Below are 22,284 nucleotides of genomic sequence, written 5' to 3' on the forward strand. Positions count from 1 at the left end.
GCGCCCACAACACTAGGGTGTCACTTTTTTTTTGGGTGAATTGAATGGTAACCCCACTTGTGCTATCGGTACACACTCGCGGGGTACCTACCACGGTAAACTATAAGTCTCAAATAAGCTATAGTGGGTATATTGGAAAGAAACTATAGCCATGAGTAGTTTAATATACGAGATATTAATGTTTTCTTAAAACGACTGTGTAGCATACTTATAAAATTATATATTTTATTTATTTTGTAAAAACACGCAACAAGCGTAAATATTTTATATATATATGTAATACGGTCGGTCGCGCACGCAGCTTGTTTGTTGTACCTATGCGCGCGCAGGACGCGCAGGCGCTCGGCGACTGCGGGTTGCGCGCGCAGGCCGCGCATGCGTATATGCAAAGAATGTTGTTGTTGGCGCCACGGCACACATATCGTCTTAATATTATACCTTTTTTATATTTTCTATTGTTCTCCTTCTTTACAATTATATTACTATTATTACTGTATTAATAAACGTTTACATTTTACAAATATTATTCTCTCTTAACATCATCCTCTTTAACTGCATTTTTTTCGGTCGACAAAAGTAATATTTTAAATCACTAACTTTTCTATAACGTTAAACACCTTTAACAGAACTCATGATCGATACACGATCAACTATTGCCTTTGTTTTTTGTTTTATATCCACAGACGTAATAATTCTATATAATTTGTAGTGAAAGATTTCTAGTTGGATAGAGCCAAAGCTGTTATGTTCCATCTTTGTTTTAAATTTAAGATCTTTTATGGAGTCGTTAGTTTACTGTCTGTATCTAATAAAGATTTCGGAATTGAAATTTCTTGGACTTAGATATGTAATGGTGTTAATTTACTATCAAAATTGTCAACTCTTCGTGTGTCAGTCAGTCAATCAAACTGTCAGTCTGTTGGATTGATAAAAGAATACTTTTTGTATTTTATATAAAAGAAAATATATATAAATAAATAAATACTATGTTAAAATTAATATATTTACATATAATTATCCATTTATGTAAAATAAAGTCATAAAGGAAGAGATTACTTTAAATTTTTGATAATCATATTTCCTATTTAATTGATCTTTAAGCGATTACTTGATTTCTAATTGGTGTGCGCAGAATTAACACAATACCTATGTGCAGTTATAATTGTATATTGATTATCGGTCTAATGACTTGAAAGCTAGTGATTTCCACTTGTTAATCATCATTGAAAATACATAAATCGCTGGTGTGTCATCAAATATCGCTGTCGGCTTTTAATTTTTCGATTTTCATTGAATAGTGGCTGTTTGGAACTTCCAACTGAAGTCATGGTCATTTAGCCAGCGAATGCCGGTTTCCTCAGGTACAGTGTTTTTTTTTGTGTATCAACCAGTATAGGCACCAGACTTTCATGATTAACTATTTGTGAGTTTTATTTTTTTAATAATACCCTTATTACCCACTTACCAATTTTTTTTTATACTACTTAGAATGGCAAACAAGCTGACGGCCCATCTGATGGAAAATAGTAACCATCGCCTATACACATGAGCAGTACCATGGACATAACAGATTTTACTGTTTCACCTATGATACCCCCCGTGCATTGCCATTCCTGTGAACTCGGGTGTTATTCCGCTGTACCCAGTAAATTCACACTATATCCCATCCTTCAAACCGAAACACAGCCATGCAAACACAACTGCTTCACGGTTGAAACACGAATGGGACAGAGGTACCCAAGCAATCAACTTTTGTACAAAATCTCCCTCTTCCATATCAGATAGGATAGCATGCTAATTTATTTTATTTTTGTAGTATTTAAGTATGCAAGTCAACCTGCTTATTAGTTACACTTTCATTTTTAAATAAAAAAAAATTAAGTCAGTGGATACACTTTTTGGTCAATTGTTTTTTTTTAAGAGACAAAGGTAGCAAATAAGCAATACATTGTGTACCTTAGATATTTATAAGTCTGAAATACACATTTACCTGTCATAAATTTGATAATAAAATATATTCTTTCCCATATTTAAACTTTAATATGCTCTTAAATTATTTACAGATAAGAGGAAATCGCTTTAGAAAAAAATTTAATGCCAACTTGCATTTGCAAATATTAAAAAGTATAATTTAAGAATATATCATTTTGAATCATGAATATTAGTCAAGGATTTAATAAAAACAATGAACTACCAATCAAACAAGAGGACGTACAGATCAAGCAAGAGTTGCCAGACTCACACGCAGAAATTGCCACAGTAAAAAATGTAGAAAATGATAGAAATAAAATTGTTGAAGGAAATATTAAAATAGAAATAGAAATTAAGTGTGAAAACCCTCATAATGTCTTTATTAAAGAAGAACCAAGGGATGAAAGTATAGATGTGGGATATGAAAGTGTCCAAATAGGACATGGCTGTGGGGAGGTACCAGGACACCATGAAAAGGAAGATATATACACTTCTAAAAACTTGTATGAATACAGTGTAATAAAACAGGAGGTTGTAGAACAAGCCTCATATAGTACTGGTGAATATTCATCAGATAATAAAAAATTATCAAACTGGTATGAAAAGGAGGAGAAGATTAAGCCAAAGGAATTACTTAGTAACCGTGATACAAAGGTTGTGGATATTGGGGAGACACAAATACAGGCAGCAGATCTGTCTTCATTTGGTGAACAATCTACAACTTGTGGTGATGAAAGTGGGGTTAATGAGGAGTTATCAGGTAATTTTTACATGTAATTCTTTTAATTCTACTAACATTATTATTATTTTTTTTAATGGATGATAATGGAATAGTAACCCCACCCGGGCTATCGGTATACAGTGGTGGGGCACCAGTGAAGAATGATAGGTGAGGATGAAGTAAGTAAGTTAGCCCATCTGTGATGAATTCAACAAGAATTGTTCACGATCTTTTCCAGGGAGAACTACGTGGAGGTCTACCTAATAAGTTATATTGCTAGCAATGGGGGCTGTCAAACTCCATTGCTAACAATCCTTTTGCCCCCAACATTATTATTATAAATCAAATGAGGAACAGCATAAATTAATCATGACTTTTTATTAGATTATATAGATAGAGCATTGAATCTCAAAAATGGGACAACTATTTGTCAGCTAATTGTAAAATAAGCTGACTCATTTTTTTATCAGTGTTCTATATACTTATGCATATAATGTATCTTGACATATTTATATTTAATTATAATAATTAATAAATAAAAAGAGTTTTACACATTAAAAAAATGGAAAAATTATAAAACAAATATAGAAGTTATAAAGGAAACACTCATAACTATTTATTAGTGTCCGACGGAAACAGGTTTTACAGCCGAAATTGAAACCAAAACTGAACTTTCGGCCTTGGTCTCAGTTTCCGATACCGAAACTTACTAAAACATATTTAAAATTTTTCTTCTATACTGAAATCTAGTGTATTTTTAATGCATTTATTTACACAAACACACAGATAGTTAAAGGGTAATAATAAACACTAATTAATTTATGTAACAAATATGTCATATATATTTATATGTAAAAACATGTTAAAATTATGACTTACTCTTGAAAGTAAACATAAAAAAAAACAACTTTCAGTTAGACACACACACAAGGTTTCGGCGCGGCCGAAAGTTTCAGCAAATTTTTGGCCGAAACCGAAACTAAGGCCGAAAGTAGAATTTCTGGCCGAAACTAGCCGAAACCGAAACTGAAAGTTCGGTCAGACATTACTATTTATCATGCAAAATTGTATGAAAAAGTTGATCTGCTTTTCTCAAAGCATCTGTATGGAGATATTCTATGTATGTGTTACACATAATGACAGTCTTTACCTTAGTACCCTACATAATAGCTTTTCCCATAAGAAGTAATAAGAATGAGGGTAGTTCTAGAAAAATACTGACACTGAATTATTGATATATACCAATTATAAATACTGCTATCTTGCTAATATAGAAAAATTGTAACCAGAAGTTTCATTTGTACAAATGAAAAAAACATTGAGAAAATTGTTATAGAAATTACTAGCTTTTGCCTGTGACTTTGTTTGCGTCACTTACACACAAAACATTATTGTACTGTATATAAATTAATGTAACATTGTTAACTTTTTGTAATGTGTACCTATTGAAATAAAAAAATAAACAAAAAAAAATTTCAGGTGATGACGACGAGTCAGGAGCGCAGGAGGTAAGCGAATCATGCGAGAAGTACTCGTGCAATATTTGCAACGAGATGTTCACAACGCATAGTCTAATTAAAGCTCACGTGTTGGTGCACACCAGCGAGCACCACACACAGACGGACGAGAAACAGTACAGCTGCGACCAGTGCAACAAATATTTCGTGAGAAAACAAAACTTAAAACAACATATGGTGGTTCATATTACTGAAAAGCCGTACAGTTGTAATTACTGCAACAGCACCTTTGCCAGACCTCTCAGTTTGAAATACCATCTGAGGATACACACAGGTGAGAAGCCTTATAGTTGTAATGTATGCAATAAAAGGTTCAATCGCCCGCAGAACTTGAAAAATCACATGCAAATGCATACTGGGGAAAAACCGTACAGCTGTGATGTGTGCCATAAATTTTTCGCCAGAAAAGAGAACTTGAAACATCACATGCATATACATACAGGTGAAAAACTTTACACATGTGAGGTGTGTAAAAAAGAGTACGCGAACAGGCACAGCCTGAAGTGTCACATGCAGGTTCACACTGGGGAAAAACTCTTTACATGTGAATTTTGTAAAAAGAATTATGTAACAAACGGCAGTTTAAAACTGCACATGCTCATTCATACTAAGAAAGAAAATAAACACGTTTGCAGCGTGTGTAAAAAATGTTATTTGTCTAAACAAGGCTTGGAGGATCACATGTTATCACATGTGGACGAAAAACCTATAACATGTGAAGTATGTGAAAAGACATTTACAACTAAACGGTCCCTGAAAAACCACAGGCGTATACATACCGGTGAAAAACCTTACACATGTGATATGTGCGATAAAAGTTTTGCGTTAGTCCAGAATTTGAAACATCACAAACGGGTACACACGGGCGAAAAACCGTACGCATGTGATGTGTGTAAACAATGTTTTTCTAAGAGCGAGCATTTAAAACATCACATGCAGGTACACACGGGGAAAAAACTGTACAGCTGCAAAGTGTGTCAGAAGGAGTACGCAAGGAGTGAGAGTTTGAAGTACCACATGCATGTGCATACAGGCATTAAACCTTTCTCATGTGGCGTGTGTAAAAAGGAATTCACTACAAATCAAAGGTTGAAGTACCATGCGAGTTCACATCAGATGAAGAGTAGTTAATTATATTAAAATATGATTTTTTTTTTATAAATCACTACGCATCCAGGCGAGCTCATAGATGCCGCCCACGTTTCGTCGGGCTCAAGGTCAAGGTCGAACGGTTATGGGACTGTACAAACGAAAGACAACGTCTTACTACTTTTTGTAGAAAGAAATATTTATTTAGTGATTAACTTTACATTTGATAACAAAATATCATAATGAATAGGTTTTATCATAGAAAAGTTAAACTTGCGATAGACCAGTGTTAAACACATGTTTAGATGCCTTGCTACAAAAGAGTGTTTAACATCTCTTTGTGTATAAAGTTTGTCTTGATAAAAATAAAAGGTGTTTAAATGTAATTTTATCATATAGTTTTGATACATAAAATTATTTGTATATGCGTATATATATATATATATATATATTTATGCATATATATATATGTATATATATATATATATATATATATATATATATATATATATATATATATATATATATATATATATATATATATATATATACATATATATATATGTATATACGTGAATGCTATAACACAGACTAAACAATATTTAATCACTTACCCGCCATATTAATAAAAAATAAATCGTTCTACAAACCTATTTTAACTATTACACAGTTTTTTTTTATGAGTGATAATGAAATGGTAACCCCACCCGCGCTATCGGCATACACCGACGGGGCACCAGTGAGAGATGATAGGTGAGGATGAAGCAGGCCAGTTAGCTCATCGTGACGAATTCAACAAGAATTGTTCACGATGGTTTCCAGGGGGAACCACGTGGAGGTCGACCTAATAGGGCATATTGCTAGCAATGCGGCTGTCAAACTCCATTGTTAACAACCCCTTCCCCCCCCCCTATTAAAAAAATTTGTCACTAGCTTTCAAATTGAGAATTTAGTGTAAAAGAAAGAGACAAAACAGTTCAAAAAATAAGTTTATGAGAGGGTTGACGTTTGTATGAATAAGGGGGTTAGAGTTTTGTTAACCCTTAAAAGCCTGATTATTTAAATCAAATTAAAAAAATATACAAGTGTACCCTTTACTGTGTTTACTAATGGGGAAAAATAGTAAAAAAAAAAATCAAAACGATATTTTTCTATATTTATTTTGAAAGAAACGTTTGGTAACATGTAAACAGCCAAATATTAAAATAAAATCGATTGTAGGCGCCCAATGCGATATATAACCCCGGTGTCAAATTTGAAACTTCAGATGTTTAAGGGTTAAACCGTGTTTAGATAAGCAGTGTTTTAAATTATTTTTGTATTAAGACCAACATTATGGAACGTATGTCTGTTTGTGGTCTGAAAAAGAACTTTTAGTTTTTCCACTTGTATGTACATATTACATATTATGTGGACAGTGGGGTCGATTCTGAAGATCTGTCTATCTAAACCTGTCTCTAAAATTTTAGTTTGATATTAAAACGAAATTTTTATTATTAATAATAATAATAATACACTCCCGGGAAAGATGCAGAAGGCGGTGCTCTTAGATTCTGCCCGCATTGTACGCCGGTTTTTCTCCCTGGGGCGCTGAACCCCGGCCGACTGTGCTTCTGCCGGGGGTTAGTTTGCCATCTCTACTTAAGAGGGGAGATGTGATTTTTTGTAAAAATTAAAAAAAAAAAAAATTTCGGACTTCTTTGGTCCATAAAATATTTATTAGTAACAGTATTCTTAAAACGAATATTAGTAAATTTACATACATAATACACACACATACACGTACCCACACACACACACACACACACACATACACGTACCCACACACACACACACACACACAAACAAGCACGCACGCACGCACGCACACACACACACACACACACACACAGACACACACACAGACACACACACACACACATTTACACATTTTAAATAATATAGTAATTATAAGGACCAATATGAACAAATTTTTCCAATTGGTTTTAACTTATTTGGATTTAATTTATTTGATTATAACTAAATACACCTAAAACGTAATAGTACCTACATACCTGCTTCTTTGTTGCTGACGTTTCGACGTGGATTGCACCAAGTTGTGGTTACGACACGACTGTCCTGCCGATAGTGTATTTACAATATGTGTAAACAACGCGAAAGTTAAAAAAGGGAATTATTTAATTCCGCTACTATTAATCAGTATTATTACCTAATATATTATTATGGGGGGAGAAGGGATTGTTAGTAATGGGGATTAGCAACCTCATTGCTAGCAATAAACCCTATTTTTTTTATGGATGAAAATGGTATGGTAACCCCGCCTGCGCTAACGGGATACGCTGGCGGTGCACCAGTAAAGGGTGATGGATGAGAATGAAAACAGGCCAGTTAGCACATCATGATGAATTCATCAGGAATTAACTATGATAATTTCCTGGGGGAACCGCGAGGAGGTCGACCTGGTTGGGTATATTGCTAGCGATGGGATTCTCAGTCTCCATTACTAACAATCCCTTTCCCCCCAATAAACCCTATTAGGTCGACCTCCACGCGGTTTCCCCTGGAAACCATCATTTGATTACGGGAAGTCGAACATTTTTATGAATAGGTAGGTAGGTTTAAAATCGTCCATAAAATTAATTTTGCAAAATTATTTATTTAAAATATTAAATATTGGCACCTCAGGATTGACCCCACTGTATATATATATAGACAAAATAAATAATGTATAAATGATCTATCTAAATAGATTATGTGTCTTAGTTGCTGTGTATGAGTAGGTAAGATAGATTGTGTACGTAGGTACTAAGTACATAATATTTATAACGCTTTATTTCTCTAGAGACTACAGTATGGGGTTCTTCAAAAAGGCTATATTAAGGTTTCTTCAGGGTCGGCGACGAGCACGTGACACCCCTAGTGTTGCAGGCGTTCATAGGCTACAGTAACCGTTTACCATCAGACGGGCCGTATGCTTATTTGTATACGTGTATCACTACATAGTATAAAACGAAGTCGCTGTCGCTATCTGTCCGTCCCTATGTATGCTTAAATCTTTAAAACTACGCAACGGATTTTGAAGCGGTTTCTTTTAATAGATAGAGTGATTCAAGAGGAAGGTTTATATGTATAATACATGCATAATATTGTAGAGGAACACTGACAAGTTTAGACGTTTCTAATGTGATGCCGCTGGTGTTGTGGGTGATTATGGGCGGCGGTAGTCACTTACCATCAGGTGAGCCGCATGCTCGTTTGCCCCTTGTGTTGTAAAAAAAATGTTTTAAGACGCTTCCACCCATAATTCAACCATTAAGTTCCCTTAGTCTCTTACGACACCTGCAAAGGAAGGGATGGCCCGTGCTCAAATCTGAGAGATACGTTTCAATCCGATATGAAAATTGGGCCCAGTATTCAGTGGCGTAACTGTACCATTTGGGGCCTGTGGGAAATTCTTTTGATGGGGCCCTATCAGTAAAAACACTTTTCAAGTAAAATAAAGTAATCAGGTACAATGTAAAAAAAAAAAAAACATTCGGGTGTACAAGTAAGAAAAGAGCATCCAATTTGGTACAGTAATTTTTACGTAATGCCAGAATAAACGTACAGAGAGACAGGCAAAATGTTTTAAAAATTTTTATGGCATTTATTAGTCTTATTAAGATCCCCCTTCGTATTAATTATTTATTAATATTACACATTTACAGACATCTTTCTAGTTGCAATTTTTTTATAATATTAAAATCCTGTTTTAAGATTCACTTGTGATAATGAATTTAGTTTTGATTAGTAATAAAGGAAGTATTACACATGTTTGTGGTATATTACATTATGGTAATATTACAGGAATTCTTAAAATTATTGATCACTAAACAAAATTAGACAAGCAAATACTAGATGGCGCTATATCGAGACTTGTGGTTTTTGTTGATTATTTTGTTTTTAAAGTTGATTCGATGTAAAATTCCTAAATTGGCGAGCGGTTTTTATTATTATGTATGAATGTGATGTGACAGATGATAAGCGATCTCTTCCTGAATGAATTATAACACACACAATCGCAATGTTTCTTACTAGTATAAGTTTTTTAACAAAGTTGTACAATACAAGAGAACAAAGACAAAGTATATGATAAATTATTACTACATCGGTATAAAATGAATAAATGCACCCGCCAATTTAGAAATATCACATATTATCTTTAATTAAAAAATAATTAACAAAAACCACAAGTCTCGATTAGCGCCATCTAGTATTTCGTGTCTAATTTTGTTTGTGTGTGACCAACCACTTTAATAGAATATTTTAAAAATGGAAATATAGGTGAAAAAAATATTTGTAAGTGTAATATTTGCCTTAAAAATCTCAAATTAAATAAAGATTAAAAAATATCTCTCTTATAAAGACCTCTATGGTTTTTTTTTTTATAAATAGAGAGGTTCAAAATCAGAAGTCTATTATTTATTTATCCTTTATTTTATGCGCAGTATCATTTTTGTGATTCGAAATAATATATTCAATGTTGTGTGACAAATTTAATTTGTTAATAATTTGTAATCTGTTTAAATAAAACTTAACAAAAATGTCTGATAGTAGAGCAAATAAAAAATGGATTAATCGATTTAAAGTTTCGATTTGTCATTAATTTCAGTGAGAGAGTGTTTCTGTGATGACTTGAACAAAACTCATTTACATTTTCTTTAAGATATATTGAAACAGAATAAAAAAAAAAAATGTTAAAAAAGAGACAAGATTTTACCTATTTTTAATTGAATTGAAATAAAAGATTCGTAAATTGAGCTCGTTTCTGAAACACCATTTTTCTTATCTCTAAAAAAATGATTTTAATAATACAGCGAATTCTTTATTTGTGAGGACTAATATGAACTAATTTTCTAAAAAAAAGTCAAAATTATTCTAATTTTAGTTTATAATAGTTCATAAAACAGTAATTTCAACCGTAAAGCAGTTGTGTTTGCATGGCTGTGTTTCGGTTTGAAGGGTGGGATATGGCAGTGAATTTACTGGGTACAGAGGAATAACACCTGAGTCCTCAGGAATGGCAACGCATGGGAGGTATCATGGGCGAAACAGTATACTCTGTTATATCCATGCTACTGCTCACGTCTATAGGCGACGGTTACCACTTTCCATCAGGTGGGCCGTCAGCTTGTTTGCCGTTCTAAGTTGTATAAAAAAATTTGGTCTAAATTTTGAATAGGAAAGCTTACTGCATTTATCTCTAACGATATGTGCGCAATTACATAAAATTGTAAACAAATTTCATCTCTATTTCTCCGTAATGATAGGTGAGAAATCATTATAAACTTTATTTTCCCGCCGTTTTTGCCTTCACCCTTCAAGGAGAACGCAGGTGGAGACTTCGGAGTGGACCACTATTTTTTATAGTATGATAATGGAATGGTAACCCCACCTGCGCTATCAATATACTCTGGCGGGGCACCAGTGAGAGATGACAGACGCGAATCAAAACAGCGGGTCTACCATGAAATGAAATTCCGAAATTTGTTGTTTATATCAAAATCGGAACAATAAATGTAGTTTAACATTTCGTTGGTCATACATCCTATCATAAAAGTCCAAAGGAACAATATTATAACATTTTTAATATTTCCAAACGGCATGTATTATGTAATTTTAACATCAAATTTCTGTTTCGTTCGTTTCCGAAATTTCTGAAAACATATTATGGTAGGCCCTCAGGTCAGTTAGCCCATCGTGACCAATGCAATCAACAATAATCATTATAGTTTCCAGGCAGAACTGCGTGCAGGTCGACCTGATAGGCTAGCAATGTCGCTGCTACTCCCTATTACTAACAATCCCTTTCCCCCTGTGCATGGTGTTAGTCATGCATGTTACGTTGCTAAAAGCCCACGCTACGTTGTTAAAAGCCCATTTTTATAAATACACATAATGTTAACAGAGATTTAAAAAACTGTTGAGTTGCTTGCAGGCTCTTCACAACAGATAACTACTTCCCAAACCCTGCAGTGAATTAAAAAAAAAATATTATTTATAAGTGCTTGTAAACAAGTCTATTTAAATAAAGATGATTTGAATTTAAATAAACAAATTTTGTTTGTCTATTTGTTCTCGCATCATACAATCGGTCGGACCCCTTTGTCTCGAAAAGGCCTAGTATTTCGTACCCGCCATTTTCAGTCCTGTTGGACGTTATTATTATTTAAATTTAAATTATTCAAATAATTTAAAAGGACATTGATATCAGCAGTACCGTGGACATAACAGAGTATACCGTTTCCCCCATGATACTCCCCATGCGTTGCCATTCCTGAGGACACAGGTGTTATTCCTCTGTACCCAGTAAATTAAAAATAATAAGCAGTAAATGTCAAAATAATGATTTTTTTATATTTTGTACAATCGTTTGTATGTTTGTTCCAATAACATACAAAACTATTGCATTTAATGTATCTTTTGATACACTACCTAAAAGTGATTTATTTAATTGAATTTTCTGCTTCTGAAAATCATGCATATGAAGTGACAGGAAAAAAAAACTTGCCATATTATAAAACTTATATATGTATAAAAAAAGCGGTCCTCCACCGTGCGTTTTTCAAGGCACTTTCTCTTACGCACAACCACTCTTTGGAAACAACTTCCAGCAGCAGTATTTCCGAACCGATATGACAACATAACCTTCAAGAAAAGAGCATATTCCCTTTTAAAAGGCCGGCAACACACCTGCAATGCCGTTGGTGTTGTGGGTGATCATGGGCGGCGGTAGTAACCATCAGGTGATCCGCATGCTTGTTTGCTCCGTATTGTAAAAAAAGAAACCCAACACTCATTTAACAATTATATTTCAAAAATAAAATAATATTATTATAACAATTTATTCATAAATCACTAATATTTCCTATGAAACACAATCACAACATTTCTGCTTGCTCATGTCTTAGTTCTTGCCGCATCTAATTGTTTGTGCTTATTAATACAGTCTTTAAAATCATTCACCTCCGATTGACACTTCCTCCAGTCCTTCGTAGTAGCTATGCATTCCTGGTATCATAAAATAATTTTATTAAAAAATTGTATCTATAAATCTTGATAATATAATAAAAAAAACAAGACTATATCAAAATATTGTTTTAGCTGTTTGTTTGCCTTAAATAAATATATAAATAAATAAAAATAAATATAAGGGGGGTTTATTCATTTTGATAGGGAAGGATATTTTGGATCTACATTTTAATTTTTTTTTTTTTTTATAGAACTTAGAATGGCAAACAAGCTGACGGCCCACCTGATGGAAAGTGGTAACCGTCGCCTATAGACATGAGCAGTACCATGGACATAACAGAGTATACTGTTTCGCCCATGATACCCCCCATGCGTTGCCATTCCTGAGGACTCAGGTGTTATTCCTCTGTACCCAGTAAATTCACGCCATATCCCACCCTTCAAACCGAAACACAGCCATGCAAACACAACTGCTTCACGGTTGAAACACGAAACACATTTTAATAAGTTTAAAACTGTTAAAAAAAAGAGAAATAATAATAATAAAAAATAATAAACAGATTGATTACCCATATTATTGAAATATATATATTATTTTTGTTTTCTTTATATTTTATTGTTGCTGTTGTTTGTTTTTTTAAACTGTTATGAAAAAAAACATTTATTGAACAAAGCCTTTTACACACTAAACAATTACTTGAATGACAAATGTGCATGGTGTTTTTTTTTAATGGATGATAATGGAATGGTAACTCCGCCTGCGCTAACGGTATATGCTGGCAGGGCACCAGTGAGGGATGATAAGTGAGAATGAAAAGACAGGTCAGTTAGCCCATCGTGATGCATACACCTGGAATTCAGCACAATGGTTTCCAGGGGAAATTACTAAAAATCCTTTTCCCCCTGTGCATGGTGTTAGTCATGCATGTTACGTTGCTAAAAGCCCACGCTACGTTGTTAAAAGCCCATTTTTATAAATACACATAATGTTAACAGAGATTTAAAAAACTATTAAGTTTCTTGCAGCCTCTTCACAACAGATAACAACCTTCCGAACCTTGCAGTAGATTTAAAAAAAAAAAATATTTATAAGTGCTTGTAAACAAGTCTATTTAAATAAAGATGATTTGAATTTAATTAAACAAATTTTGTTTGTCTGTTTGTTCTCGCATCATACAAATATACCTACTGTAATACTGGATTTGGTTATTACAATTGTGTTTCTGAATATCTATCTTAAAATCTAGTGTATGTTTTATCTTGATATATCTGAAAGTAGTCTATATCATTGGTTTCCCACTTTCTAAGTGGACAAAGTAGTGAGTGAAAAGCTACTATAATAGGGAGAATATATTTCAATTTAAAAACTAAGTAATCAGTGATAATTGTTGATAAAAATAGTAATATATTAAAATATATGCCAAATTATTATTATAAAAACTATTTAAAAAGGGTTATCCCTATATCGAAAAAGTTATCGACATTTTTCTTGATACAGATTACATTGTAAAAAAAAAATTTTTTTTGGCTTTTCAATAGTGCCCTTATCCATACATCCTAACTCTAATAACCACTCCTAAGACCTACTAATTCATTGCTACTAATTCAATAAAAATGGTAGTAATCTATACTAGTAAGCTTATAATACGATATTTTTAAAAATATGAAAAAAGATCACTTGTCAGTGAAATCGTTTTTAAACATTTATGCAAGTATATAAATTTAATATACTGTAATAAATTGCATTCCGCAGAAGCCGGGGCGGATTGTTAGTATACTTGTTTAAGTACAGGCTATCACCAAGAAAAAAATAAAAATGGGAAATTTGCAGGAAAAATTAGATGTTTTCATTACTTGTACTTTATAATGTAATTCCAAACAACCAGTCCTCTTGAGCATCGATTCAACAGGGTCGTCGTCACCATCGCTAACCTTATCGTGGTGTGTTATAGTCATTTTGTGTATTATTTTTTAAAAATTGTGATAAAATACATTCCATAAAAACATAACCTAAAAACAACAGTTTTTTTTTTTTTTTTTCTTTTCTTATGGCACGGCACAAAGTGCATCCGCCAAAAACAAAGTTTGGGAAACAGCATTATAGGGAAGGAGTTTTGAACGAAGGAGTTTAGGATAAGGATCAGAAAAGTTGACAGATATCTAAATAAAAATTACAATATATTTAACCTTAAAAATATATATGTATATGAAAAGTACATAAAATAAGATAATTTACAACTTAATATTATTGATAAGAATAAAAGATGAAATCAAATTATATACTTCTAAATTATCAAGAAATAATAATACTGGAACTGATGTAGGTAAGGGAATACGGAGGGAAAGGAGGGAATTGAAAAGAACAGAATGGTCATAGAGAGGACAATTTAAGAGAATGTGATTCAAATCACCCACATCTGTGCCACAATTGCATATATTATTATTCACAATTTTTAACTTAGCCAAATGAGAAGGGGAACTCACATGGCCAAGTCTCATTCTAATAAGAGAAGACGTAGCACGTTTATTAATATTATTAATACGGTAAAACCATGGTTTACAAGGAATAATAGGCTGAATACTAAAGTAATGATGGGCCTTAACTTGACAGCTAATAGGCCAAGACTCATTCCAAGTATTTCGGAGAAAGGAGCCAGGCAAAGCCGCCAAGTCATGACTGAAGATTTTATAAGGAAAGATATTACCGCACCCAATAGCCTCATTAGCAAGTCTATCTGCGGTCATATTTCCATGAATACCAGAATGGCCTGGAATCCAAACGAAAGAGATCAAATACCCTCTACAAAGACACATCTGCAATAACCTTCTAATTTCTATAATTACCGGATGGATTTTATTTGATTTGAATGGAGACTGCAATAGTGATTGTAAAGCACTTAAGGAATCACTGATGATTACCGATTGTTTAAGTTTCATAGTCAGAACGTAATCAATGGCTTTAAACATACCAAAACATTTTCCTGTAAAAATAGATGTCTCAGGAGGAAGTTTAACTTTTTGAACTATATTGAATTGATTATGGTAAACTCCAACACCAACACATCCAGATGAGTCATGCTTAGATGCATCACAAAAAATATGATGGTGGTCTTTTTTATTGAAAAACATGTAAGAGTTAAAAATGACACTTGCATTGGGATCACCTTTAGTTATGTTAATATTTAATTCAACTTCTGGAGAGAGAGTTAATGCTTCATAGGTTGCACAGAAAAACGGGAATTTACGGTAACTATGAAGAGGAGAAAGAGAAGAAAATTTTTTAAAACTTTTTACCAGACAAGGAGTTGATTTATGACGCCAATAATCCATGTTTTCACAGTATTCAGTTAACTTTTGTAATTTAGAAAAAAGTGGATGTTCAGAGTATTGAAATATACGGAATAAATATTTATCTGAAAGAAATTGACGTCTCAGGTTTAAAGGAGGATCACAGCATTCAGCTTGAAGGGCATTTATTGGGCTCGATTTCATAGCTCCAGTAATAATTCTCAGCGCTTTAGATTGAATTAAATCTAATTTTCTTAACCCAGCCGCACTACACGGTTCTAAGAGAAAAGTACCATAATCTAAAATACTTCTAATAATGGCATTATAGATTAGTTTCAAAGAATATGGATGGGCACCCCACCAGACACCGGATAAACATCTTAATATATTTAGTAATTTTTCACACTTTAGAACAACTTTTTCAATATGAGGAAGTCCCGAAAGTTTTGAATCTAGAGTTAATCCCAAAAAGATCATTTGTGATTTAACTGGAATTAATTTATTATTAAAGTAAATTGTAATTGGAGGGGGCATTCGCATTCTGGAAAAATGAACTATAGAGCTTTTTGTTACGGACAACTCTAAGCTATTTTTATCTAACCAAATTTTTAAACGCTCTAATGCTGCTGTAAGAATTGTACAGCATTTCTGAACAGAACTGTCAATGGCATAAAAAAGAAGGTCATCAGCATATTGTAAAATGTTAATTTTAAATTTAAAATCATTGACTATTGAATTTTCTAAATCATGTGTATATATATTGTACAAAATGGGACTTAACACTGATCCTTGAGGAAGCCCCTTCCAAAGAACTCTTGAGTGTTTGACATCAATATTATCAATACTAATTGACCGTTCTGTTAAAATATTAATGATGAAATTAATTAAGATGGGTGAAATATTTAGAGCAATAAGTTTATTTTTCAGTAGAGATATAGAGACATTGTCATAAGCAGCTTTGATATCCAGAAAGGCTGCAACAATTGAATTATTTTCAGTGAAAGCTAAGCGGATATCAGTTGTCAGCAAACTTAAACTATCAAGCGTACTCTTCCCTTTTCTAAAACCATACTGACTATTAGATAGTAATTCATTATACTCAACGAACCATTCTAATCGGTTTTTTGTTAAATGTTCTGCCAATTTTATTAAAACTGAAGAAAGGGCTATAGGACGATAAGATGCAGTATCTGAAGGAGGTTTGTCTGGTTTGAGAATTGCGATTATTTGTTGTGACTTCCATGATTTAGGGATATTACCAGATATCATAATAGAATTAATTAAATCTAAATAATAATTGAGGGAAAGATTGTCAAGATGGGTAAAGAAAGAGTATGGAATTCCATCCTCACCTGGAGCAGAATCTTTAACCTTAGATAATACTGCCTTAAATTCACCTAGAGTGAAAGGAGAACCAAGTGTTGTGTTATCTAACTGGGAAATATCTAAAGAGTTAATTAACAAACCTTTTTCTGGCACATAAGGAGGAGCCAGCCTATCTAAAAATGGTTCTATAAGTGAGGGCAGAAGAACATTTGACCTAGAATCTCTAAAAGCACTTCTAAACCTTCTAATATTACTCCAGACTTTTGAAGGGTTAACATTAGGAGAAATTGAAGAACAATAATTTTGCCATCCTGCAAGTTTCTTATCTTTTAAGAGTTTACGAGTACTTTTAAGAATCTCAGAGTATTTGTTAAAATTATCCCATGTGGAGTTCAGATTGTATGCTCTCTCAGCCTCTTTTCTTTTTTTAACTGCCACCGTACAATCATTATCCCACCATGGTGGAGATGGGATCCCTTTTCTTGAGTTACCTATCTTAGGGAAAAATTGGTCTGCAGATTCTGTTAGTAATGCTATAAAAGCATCAGAGCACTCATTTTCATTATCTGTAGATATTACAGGAAGAGTAGGAATTTTATTTTTGATATAATTTAAATACAGGTCCCAGTCCACATTATTCAAATTATACTTCTTACTTGAAGTATAATTTGATGTTGGTTGTAATTTGAAAGGAAAAGTAATTAAAATAGGGAAGTGATCACTACCAAAGGATAGAGATAATGTGAGCCAAGTGAGAGAAGAAGCTAAATTAGGGGTACATATGGATAAATCAGGAGCACTGTTGCCTTCATTAGGCATTGAGCGACGGGTAGGACAACCAGTATTTAATATGCATAGGTTGAGAGAATCTATCAAATCTAAGATTTCATTGCCATAGCAATTACTATTAGAGCTACCCCAGGATTGGTGTTGAGCATTAAAGTCACCTAAAACTAAAAATGGTTTGGGAAGAGTAGAAATAATATTGTTAATTTCATTAAATATTAATAAAGATGGATGAGGAATGTATACAGAGACAACAAATATTATCAACTTGAACAGCAATTAATGAGAAATTATTACTATGGTTTAAAATTGGAATATGGGTGAAGGATGAAGGATGTCTGACCAATATGGCCACACCACCATACCCATCAGATCTGTCCTCACAGAGACAGGCATAACCAGGTATCCTAAATGAAGATACGGGTTTTAACCATGTCTCCTGAAGAGCACATATAAGAGGTTTGTACATGTTTATTAAATAGATTAAATCTGTTTTTTTACTAACTGCACTACGGCAGTTCCACTGCAGAACTTTGGCTTGGTTGTCCGTTCCTTTTATTATTTAAAATATTAATAAATGCATTTGAAAGAGAAGCAACGTTGGACGGTGGAATGATATTAAATTGTGTTAATAAATTTAAAAGAGCTATTACTATTTCAGAAATAGATTGTTTAGATTCATCTTGCTGTTTATAACCACATCCATCTGCAGGAGCAGGAAGATTGTAGTCTCTTGTTAAAGTAATATATTCACTACGATCAAACCCATAGGAGGGTTTTGGAGGACGACGAATTTTTTCTATGATGGTTTTTTTATAAGATTTATTAGAATGAGGAGAAATTACATTATGAATTCCATCCTGGTTTGAGTTTACTGTACTATTTACAATGACTGGATTAGATCTTAGAGTGTCAGCATATGATTTAATAGAAGGAGCATGCAATTTGCTTGCTTCAGCATAGGAGATGCAACTTTTAGCCATTGTTTCTTTAATTGCCTTTTGCCTTGAAAATTCTGGACATTTTTTGCTGTTTGCCTGGTGAGCACCTTGGCATAAACAACAGTAAAAATCTTCTTCTTGGACAGAACAGGATTCGCCAGAGTGGCCCTGACCACACTTGTAACAACGTGGAACAGATCTACATTGATTTTTAATATGGCCATACCTACAGCAATTATAACACTGAATGGTAGGATATATGTACAAATCAACAGGCAATGAATTATAACAAATGAAAACTCGCTTAGGTAACACTTGACCATCAAAAGTTATAACAACAGATTCAGTCATTACAAATTCAGATTTACCGTTAACAAGAGATTTTCTCTTTAAACGCCTAACTTTCAAAATTTTGCCACAACCTAGTGGAACTGAAACATTTTCTATAATTTCCTCATCAGACCAGGCAGTTGGGATGCCCCTTATTATTCCCATCCTTGTTAAATTGAATGCTGGTATAAAGGCTTTATAATTATGAGATTTTAAATCCACACTATTTATAAAAGAATTAGCATCTGTATAATTAGAGAAAGCTAATGATAATCTATTTCGCCCTATCTTTTTCAGACTACCATCAATTACATTTTTGAAAGTATTTCTCTGAAGGAAACGACCAAAGGCTATTGGGTGAAGTGAAGAATTATCATCCAGGGATGATAAAACTTTTTGTATGTGAACGGTGAATGGAGCAGAATCATGAGGTTCATAATAAACTCTACTAATAAAGTTATGTGGACGAGATGAGTCATTCTCCTGATTTTTTATTAAATTATTGTTAGAAGATTGTTGCTGCTTTTCCTCGTTGAATTGAGAACATTCACATGAAAATTTATTCTTATTGTTTTCACCTCCTCGATTCCTCCTACGTTTTTTATTGCAATGCCTACAAACATTGCCGGCTACTGATTTACGTTTTCGTTTTGTTCCAGAATTATCAGAAATATTAACAGAGCAATCTGTGTCCATAGAGTCCTCATTATTACTAATAATTACATGAAGAGCGACCTCGGGGACCGTGCCCCCGGGATCATCCGGGGGGTCCATATATTAAAAAGAAATATATACAAAAACTTACCTAGTTTACAGCTACTATTACACAAAACTAATATATACAAAATTAAACTAATATCAATGCTATTTGTAACTTATCTGATCGATATTATAATAAAAATAAATAAATTATTCAGAAAAACTCGACAGCCAAATTTTATGTTTCCCGCCAAACAACAGTTTAAGAAAGAATCGATTAAAAATTTGACACTGACAGTAATTTTTTTTTAATGGTTAATAATGGAATGGTAACCCCACCCGCGCTATCGGTATACATCGGCGAGGCACCAGTGAAGGATGACAGGTGAGATGAAGTAGGTCACTTAGCCCATCGTGACAAATTCAACAAGAATTGTTCACGATCACAAGAATTGTTTCTAGGGGGAACCACATGGAAGTCGACCTAATAAGGCATATCGCTAGCACTGGGGCTGTCAAACCCCCTTACAACAATCCCTTTCCCCCCTACTGACAGTATTAATAATAATTCACAGATCACTAATAATCTAGATTATTATTATAATAAATAATAATATTATTGGTTAAACCCCTAAGGGGGAGACCTATGTTCAGCAGTAAACAGTTAAGGGCTAATATGATGATTATATATCTATTTGATAAAAAAAAAAAAAATGTTTTTTATAATTAACGACGGATGGAATCTATATCTATGATGGAATCACACACAGGCATAGATAGAGAAAGAACAGATGGAAAGAATGTTATGTCAGTGTATTGTCAAATTGTGAATTATTTTGACATATTTATTATTTTGATTTACCTAATCGTTTTATTACTTAAAACATAAAAACGTATAGAGAAAGAAAAAGGAAAAGAATATAAAGTAAAGCAAAATATTTAAGTGATTAATTGTCGTGATCGTAAGACAGTCAATTACTTTATCATTTTTGTTTTCCAACCAGTGATTAGGTTATATTGTACACTTTTATTGTAGTAACCTAAAAAATGTATAGAAAATTAAAGTTCACATATATATCCACATTGAACGTAAGTTATTCCACTAGAGTTGCAATAGATGCTGCCATCAAAGAGAATTTTGATACGAAACAGTTCAAACCTAAGAAACACCCAGGTACGACCCGGGTGAAAATAGCTGCTATTCCTCCAGACATTCAAAAGGCTATAAAAATAATAATAGAAGACACCGGAGCGAAATCTATGATACAGGATAGTATAAAATTAAACAATTATCTCAGTTCAAGACTGCTACCACCAGAAGATGACGATATCAACGTAAAGGCAGCTAAAATCTACAATAGCATTTCTAAAAAAGTGCTTTCAAATGTCAACAAAGAATTAACTCCAGACGAGGACGAAAAGTATCAGAAGAAAATACAGACTTCAGTTTTTAATGTGCTAAAGAGGAATGTATACAGATGGGGTAATATTTCGTACGACAAACCAACCTGTTTGCAATATCTAATGGCGAGAGCCGCTCCCGATTATGCGGTCCTGGTACGTGTGCTTGACGAAATTAGAAAAAAATATCCAGATTATAAACCCCATAGTTTTTTCGATTTTGGTTCTGGTGTTGGTACAGGTACATGGGCAATAAACAATTATTGGCAAGGTGATATATTTGAGTACTTCTGTGTAGATACATCCCAACACATGCACGATTTGGCCCGTTTAATACTGTGTAAGGGCAAAGACAATGTTGAGTTTCCTTTAAAAAGTTATTTCCAGAGACAATTCTTGCCCGCATCTACAGATCTGAAATACAGTATTGTGTTATCTGCGTTCACATTATTTGAAATGCCGAGCATGAAAACGAGATTAGAAACCATACAAAAATTGTGGAATAAAACTGAGGACTTCTTAATAGTTGTCGAACATGGAACAAATGCTGGCTTTAGAATAGTTAATGAAGCACGAGAATTTATCCTAAACCTTCCGAAAGGTCAAAATAATGGTTATGCATTTTCACCGTGTCCGAATGACAATGTATGTCCACGATACCTCGAGCATAAAACTCCATGTAATTTCATAATGAAGTTTGAAACATTACCAATTTCTGGTAAATCTGAAGTAATGGCAGACTTGTTTTCGTACGTAATATTAAGGAAAGGTGTACGTCCATCTGATGATCCACAGTGGCCAAGGATAGTCCGTGCACCAATTGTACGTTCTGGCCACACCATTTGTAGGTTATGTACCGCACAAGGGGAGTTGAAGGAAGTAATATTTTCCAAGTCTAAATATGATCAAACAACCTACAGATGTGCCAGATCCAGTAATTGGGGAGATCTGTTACCTGTAAAAGAAAATAATAAATAATAATAAATAAATAAATCTTTTTATTTCAAGTATATACTCATAGTTTATATTAATTACTGTAATTTAATTTTAATTAATTATTAATTACTTTACTTTTAAAGAAATACCAACAGCTAAAAAATTTCATAATAAAAAAAAACAGTAAAGACAAAAAGCTAATTACGGGTTTTCACAAATAAATACAAGATTTTCAAGGCACTTTCTCCCACGCACAACCACTCTTTGG

The 22,284-nt window shown here is 33.3% G+C and overlaps 3 protein-coding genes and 1 long non-coding RNA gene across 5 annotated transcripts; 3 read left to right on the forward strand and 1 right to left on the reverse strand.

The window, feature by feature from the left end:
• Positions 1 to 916: 916 nt before the first annotated feature.
• On the forward strand, positions 917 to 5,684 carry LOC113510117 (gastrula zinc finger protein XlCGF57.1-like). The gene is made up of 3 exons (XM_026893535.3): positions 917 to 1,361; positions 2,064 to 2,731; positions 4,172 to 5,684. The coding sequence occupies exons 2-3, from the start codon at positions 2,155 to 2,157 to the stop codon at positions 5,338 to 5,340; spliced, it is 1,746 nt and encodes a 581-aa protein (XP_026749336.2). The 5' UTR covers positions 917 to 1,361; positions 2,064 to 2,154; the 3' UTR covers positions 5,341 to 5,684.
• Positions 5,685 to 12,132: 6,448 nt separating this feature from the next.
• On the reverse strand, positions 12,133 to 20,077 carry LOC113510169 (cytochrome c oxidase assembly factor 4 homolog, mitochondrial). Of its 2 annotated transcripts, XM_052898880.1 has the most exons (3): positions 19,932 to 20,077; positions 14,164 to 14,323; positions 12,133 to 12,348 (listed from the first exon to the last, which is right to left on the reverse strand). In XM_052898880.1, the coding sequence occupies exons 2-3, from the start codon at positions 14,263 to 14,265 to the stop codon at positions 12,238 to 12,240; spliced, it is 213 nt and encodes a 70-aa protein (XP_052754840.1). In that variant the 5' UTR covers positions 14,266 to 14,323; positions 19,932 to 20,077; the 3' UTR covers positions 12,133 to 12,237. The 2 variants fall into 2 exon arrangements, with proteins under 2 accessions (XP_052754840.1, XP_026749418.2); XM_026893617.3 differs by lacking the exon at positions 19,932 to 20,077 and having other exon boundaries at positions 14,164 to 14,357.
• Positions 15,314 to 19,880, forward strand: LOC128201544 (uncharacterized). The gene is made up of 3 exons (XR_008253279.1): positions 15,314 to 18,168; positions 19,278 to 19,411; positions 19,640 to 19,880. It is a non-coding gene; the product is annotated as an uncharacterized LOC128201544 (long non-coding RNA).
• Positions 20,078 to 20,496: 419 nt separating the features above from the next.
• On the forward strand, positions 20,497 to 22,067 carry LOC113510034 (methyltransferase-like protein 17, mitochondrial). Its single transcript, XM_026893452.3, has one exon. It carries the CDS (start codon positions 20,727 to 20,729, stop codon positions 22,056 to 22,058), a length of 1,332 nt encoding a protein of 443 aa, XP_026749253.1. The 5' UTR covers positions 20,497 to 20,726; the 3' UTR covers positions 22,059 to 22,067.
• Positions 22,068 to 22,284: the final 217 nt, after the last annotated feature.

Source organism: Galleria mellonella, unplaced genomic scaffold, assembly GCF_026898425.1.
Source record: "Galleria mellonella isolate WM207_F2 unplaced genomic scaffold, CSIRO_AGI_GalMel_v1 utg121, whole genome shotgun sequence".
In the NCBI taxonomy this organism is placed as follows: domain Eukaryota; kingdom Metazoa; phylum Arthropoda; class Insecta; order Lepidoptera; family Pyralidae; genus Galleria; species Galleria mellonella.

Bases quoted from the DNA above. Each gene is read 5' to 3' on its own strand.
- LOC113510169 (XM_052898880.1), bottom strand. From the start codon at position 14,265: ATGACTATAACACACCACGATAAGGTTAGCGATGGTGACGACGACCCT. The intron at 12,349-14,163 runs GTAATGAAAACA...TTATGATACCAG, and splicing joins AATTACATTATAAAGTACAA to GAATGCATAGCTACTACGAA.
- LOC113510034 (XM_026893452.3), top strand. From the start codon at position 20,727: ATGTATAGAAAATTAAAGTTCACATATATATCCACATTGAACGTAAGT.
- LOC113510117 (XM_026893535.3), top strand. From the start codon at position 2,155: ATGAATATTAGTCAAGGATTTAATAAAAACAATGAACTACCAATCAAA. The intron at 2,732-4,171 runs GTAATTTTTACA...AAAAAATTTCAG, and splicing joins GGTTAATGAGGAGTTATCAG to GTGATGACGACGAGTCAGGA.